At 41.1% G+C, this 6,000-nt stretch overlaps 1 protein-coding gene across 1 annotated transcript in view; it reads right to left on the reverse strand.

Moving 5' to 3' along the window:
* Positions 1–5,481, reverse strand: part of LOC115120520 (formin-binding protein 1-like) — a 114,533-nt gene extending 109,052 nt beyond the window's left edge. The window contains exon 1 of the mRNA XM_065017363.1: positions 5,171–5,481. Within this exon, the coding sequence (XP_064873435.1) occupies positions 5,171–5,194 (24 nt within the window). The 5' untranslated portion in view covers positions 5,195–5,481. The remainder of the gene's footprint in view (positions 1–5,170) is intronic.
* Positions 5,482–6,000: the final 519 nt, after the last annotated feature.

Here is a 6,000-nt window from a genome sequence, read left to right on the forward strand (position 1 = left end):
GCCTCATGCAAGAGGAGAGAAGCGAATGGCTTTTCCAATAAAATGACTAACTGATACTCCCTTTACTTCAGTGACTGGCAGTGCAGTGTAGGAGTCGCCTATGGATGACATCACTAACTAAAGGGATGAGATGATGAGCTCACACTAGCCAGGAACCTATTGCTTTTAATTTAGACATGACAACATTCATCCCCAGTATCATTACATGGAGGTAGACTATTATCTATAATCACTATGATGGAATGCAATAACTTTAAATCTGTTATCTTAACCCATTGGTAGTATATTACTGGTATTACTCACTCATAGTGAATCACACACACACACACACACAAAGGTGTCCATTTGATGTAAGGAAAAAATGACTGGAATTACCACATACGGTGTAGAGCTACAGCTCATTCTGCCTCAAAAGTCACTCTCACAACCATTCGGAAAGCATTGGCGAGTTGCTGCATTGTTAAAATGAAGCGATAGCTAAAAACAGATTTCAGCTAAGACTGATTCAAAATTAAACCGAAAAGAGTGACTGAACAGCAATGTACCACTAATAGCAAAATGGAACACTCTCTAATGATGCTAAACGCATTATTTAACCTAGAATGCAATTAAGCGTAGGCTATTTTGGTATTTCCCTGCCTTTTCTCCTCAAGACCCACAGAAAAAAAAAGCTGAGAGCGTCACATCACAGGAAGGCCTATAACTATCTCCAGTGATGTTCTTCTCGAGTGGTTCAGAAACACAGCTTGACTGTGACGGTGACTACACTTCCTGAAATATCACTTCCTTCCTCTCTGTGCTTAGGCTGAAAACACCAAGAGCTGAGCCTGACAAGCACCATGTGGTGCCCCACCACTCCTTCCCCGTCTGTCACATAGCCATTTAACAGCAATCAGTGTAATAACACACCAATAAATGGCTGAACTCTGCTCGCATCATGTTCCTTCTACTAGGCCTACAACAAGAAGTTAAGATGCACTTGTTCTACAAATGACAACAGAGATGTCACCACAGGACAAAGGAGAGAGGACAGTGCACATCCCATCCTAACTTGAGTTTAACATGACAGCCAGGGACACTGAACTCACTACCAGCTTTACCACTTCTAGCCTTCATTCCCAGCTCACACCTGTAGAGTTCTGTTTGGTTGTAACTGGAATCTAAACTACAACTAGTGTCTGGTTGTCATTCCATCCTATCAAAGCACTGAGCATCTGGTTGTAATACACCATTATTTGCAACATTAACACATGCTTTTTAGAGAGAAAGCATGTCGGAAAGCACACATGAGTGTTTGGAACACCCTGGGGCAATGCTCTATCCCCATTGCCTGGGCAGCAGAGCAGTGCTTCTTGTTCAGGCATTCAGGTAGTAAGAGAAATAGGGCTGAAGTCATAACATAGAAATACTAGGCCTCTGAAGCACTAACATTGGTCTCCATGAACTTTAGACCAGGAGAGCTGACCTTCAAGAGGAGATACACGTACCAGATTTTACCTTCTCCAGACCTTGCTGTTTCTGACTTCAGCAGGAGGCAAAGAACTCGCCACAACCACACACAATTTACAACTTCCCTGTTCCCATCGCTGAGATTGAAGCATGTATCAGATATGAAGTACACAATAGGCCACTAGGATCTAGGCCTAATTGTATCCCACACAGTACATTCACCAGTAAATGTTTAACCATTGGCAAATTTTACTTGCCTGGCTACCCAAACGCAATACCACACCCACGGCAGTTAGTTTATCCTCTGCAATGAATCTGGATATGAATACCTCCCCGACGATTTCTAGAACACAAACACATTCTAACCATTCTGATTGGTCCCAGAAACTGATGGGTTGGGCCCAAGGGTGGAATGGCCATGTGATAGAGTGTTTTTTTTGTGCAAAATTATAATTATCATGACTAATAATGGGGGGCCCAACCCAAAAAAAAAAAGAGGAAAAAAATGGGTCAGTATGGAGGTCTCGAGGAAAAGAAATTGGCCTGTGTGTTCAAAATGCCTGGACCGATTTCTTGCCCAGTCCACCCCTAATTGGGCCAGAGTCAGAAAACATGTGGGTAAAGCGACATTTAGAAAATGAATAATTGGCTTTGATACTCTGATTGGTTAGAGATGATCCAATTGCTGATGACTTTGTTTCGTACAACAGCTCTCATTGTGACATCACCACAAACTACTTTAATGATGGCAGTCTCAGACTGAAGTATGTAGTGAACGGTAGAGCAGCGGAAGCATCATGATGAGACATCAAGCTATCATTTTACAGCACAACTACAACAAAATCTGAAACAAAAGGCAAACAAGGAATTCCAGAGGCTGCGACTACTTATTAGGGCTCTGTAAAAATTGCTGTAGCAGTCCTATAATTTTCAGAACGCTCGTGCCGGAGTTTACAACACATGGCGCGGGATTTGTGTGTATGTGTGTGGTCTTCTGGGAATCCATCCTTCTGAACATCTGAAGCCCCTCTTAAAATGTAGTTTTTTAAGAATTAAGGTGTCCGCCTTTGGGCACCAAAAGCAGACAAGCTGAATAAAGGCAGAGCCTTTCTTCAACGTTGGATGTCTGTTGTAGCTTAACTAACTAGTCTACATTTAGTACCAGGGAACATGAGTGGGTGGATGAAATGTGGCGTCATAACTGTGGAATTGTCAGTGGTATTCAGCTCCACCCTTGCCTGGAGACCTGACATTAAATTACATTGAATTCTACGTCGGGCAGAAATGCATGTTCAGGACAGTTTTCTCTCACGACCTCTACAAGCCAGAATTTTGAATAAAATTATATTTGAACATACTTTACCAGTATCACCTGAAGCATAAGCAGAACTATGCAAACACGTGCATGAGCTCGGCAAGTATGCATGTGTCTCATGCATGTATTTATATCTTGTGCGAATGCTTCAGGTGCTCAACATCAACTTCATTAGCTGATCCCTTCTGATGACCCTGTTGGAGTCATGTCCAACCGGGTCATCAGTAGGGTTCATCCAATCATGAAGAGGAAAATTGGCTTCTTCAAAATGGAGCTCGCCTCAATGGCGCTGCTCTCTATCATTCACTACGGTGGTGCCGGCCTACAATTTCCGTGAATCGGATTGGTCAAGACATGCACAGAGCCTGCAGTAGGACTCCGATGTGAAGGACAGAGCAATTGTGAGCTAACTGTCAAATCATGAGGCAAATCGGTAAAAAAAATGACACACTTTGCTCCATCTTTTTAACCCGTATCGTCAATATATTTTATTAAACTAAATCAAAAAGTCACACCTGATTGAAAAGTGCTGGGAAAATTCCGCCTCGTCACACGTTCTCTGGCAGACCTGCCATATGTAATACTTAGTGGAAGCACCATTGGCACACATTACAGGTGTGAATGAGTATTGTGGTGGCAGCATCATGTTATGGGTATGCTTGTTACCAGCATAGTCTGGGGAGTATGTTAGGATCAAAAGAAATATTAAAGGTGCAAAGGACAGGTAAAAAGTTAAGAGGAAAAACTGCCATAGTTTTCTGAAAACCTAAACCTGCGATAGAGTTGTATTTTTCAGCGGAACAAGTACACAAGTCTTAATTTTTCCTGACTGAAATCGGCTTGAAAATCAGTGACAAGCATTGAATATTGTTGTCCATCAATGATTCCAAATCAAATTGACTGAGCTTGAGTCATTTTGACAAAAACAATGATTATATTGCCCTAAGAGTTGTGCAAGGTTAGTAGAATCGTATTCAAAATTATTAATAGCTGTACTATGCTTCCACCAAGTATGAATAACTCTGGGGTGTGAAGACATACAGCAATCAATACATTTTTCTTTCCTTAGTTTTTTTATTAATTTGGAAAATGTTTTACTTTCTCTGAAAAAGATGAGTAAATTGTGTAGCGCTGGTAGTGCGTTAGATTTATATCACCTGAAGCATAAGCAGAACCATGTAAACACGTGCATGAGCTCGGCAAACAAAATCTAATGTAATCCTTTAGAGATGTCATTTTAATTCAGCAAAATGTGAAGACTGTGCAAGGGGTGTGTAGACTTTCGCTAGCAACTGTTTGTAGGAGCATGCAAAAGTAATCCCACCCACATAAAGGTCATTATCATAGAATGTTTTACATTTTTAAATATCATTATTGATGCAAAAGATGATATTAAAATATGTTCATAAAACAGCTTTCACTAAATCAAGCGAGTTCATGTCAATCCGTGGCACAACCGGTTTTGATTATGATGCTGTCTTGGTTGTATGTGTGAGACATGGGAGGAGAGCTGACTGGCTGCATTGTGAAAATCAGCTGTCACTTGGCTGATTGCAACATGGCTGACAATGACAGCACAGTGTGGTGTGTGTAACATTAGCTTCTGAAAAAGTAGCTTCTGAGAAGCCACAGCCCTATATCCTGTCAACTCAGACCTTCCTATTAAGACTCTCCTTCTTCTATGGTGTGGTTCCAAGACAAATCCATTAGGACATAGGATATGTAGTGTGTGTACTGCCTACATCTAGCCTAAACAAAACGTCAAACACACTGACTGCATCCCTAATTTTCAGCTACAATGCTGACTGCTCTGCTGCTGTTGTTTATTTTCGTACAGGCCATTGAGTATTTTCAGATGACCCAGGTACCACACCAACAAGCATTAAATTACATTAAATAAAAGTGTTAGTATTATAATGCATTCTGCTTTCTCGGTCACAAGGGAGACAAGTGTGGTCTGGAATGGTAGTGGAATAGCTGATCTACAAGCACTGCCTGGACTTTATAGTGAAAAACATCAAGTGGTGGTGTGTTTTATAAAAGCATGTTAGTGTTATGTTGAATTGTATTGAATTGAACGCGTAAAATAGCTCAGTGCGTATCGTTATTATGATGTAGGCTACAGTAGGCATAAATGCACATCGTTGTGGACAAGGTAGCTAGTTACATATCAATGGCCTACATGTCAGTCAGGCAGGGAACATGATAGATTTCCAATAGGAATTAACCTTAATTTGGATGAACTGATTGACGACTGGGAAAATGGACGGTGTAGCTTGTTTTGCAGGTATTGCAATGTAACAAAAAACATTCGGGCTTGGTTTGCGAGCACTGTTGAGTCGTCGGGGTGTTTCTCACTATCGATAGCCACTAATCCTGGCTAATAAATTAAGAGATTATCCTTACCCATAGCTCTGACCCCCAGCTCATGGTTCCAAAGCGATTTCCTCGTAATAATCCACGATTCAGACGGGGTGTATCGAAACCACTGAGGCGGATATAATTGTTTTATTTCTTTGAGGTAGACGGTCTCTTTGTGAGCGCCCTCGGAATGTGTCCTTATTCCCTCCTAGTGCGTAAATGCAAGATTTTTTCACCTCCTCAATCTGTCTGTTTTCTACAAAATGGGCAGAAACCACAACATAATCTTCAAATTGAGTGTGTGTGGCGCTGTGCTGTTCCGTGCAGAGTGCGGGCACCCGCTTTTCAAACAAGAATGACAGCTGCTGAGGCGCGTGCATTCATAAAAGGCACACAAGAGGAGAAGTAGCGGGGGGTCGTTGGGGCGATGGTGGAGCCACAGATGGTTGTTGTCTGGTGATGAGGAATTAATATTGTTTTTGTGTGGAAATTGGTAATTACAATGTTATGATTTGCATTTTACACTATACGCGGACTGCCACGGATTATTTAAAGGCCCAGTTCAGTCAAAAACGTGTTATTTCTGTGTTTTATATATATATTTCCACACTAAAAGGTTGGAATAATACTATGAAATTGTGAAAATAATGATTAGTTTAGTGTAAGAGCTTTTTTAAAAAGAAAGCCTGAAATGTCAGCCTGTTTTGGTGGGATGGAGTTTTGGCCTGCCTGGTGACGTCAGGTAATAGACCAATAAGAAACAGTTCCAAACAGTGGAACCTTAGAGGAGGAAGGGGAGGACCATCCTCCTCAGGGAATTTCATAAATTATTTTATTTCCTTTTTGATAAAACTATATTAAATATATCCTGTTCA

The sequence above is a fragment of the Oncorhynchus nerka genome, linkage group LG4, assembly GCF_034236695.1.
Source record: "Oncorhynchus nerka isolate Pitt River linkage group LG4, Oner_Uvic_2.0, whole genome shotgun sequence".
NCBI lineage: Eukaryota > Metazoa > Chordata > Actinopteri > Salmoniformes > Salmonidae > Oncorhynchus > Oncorhynchus nerka.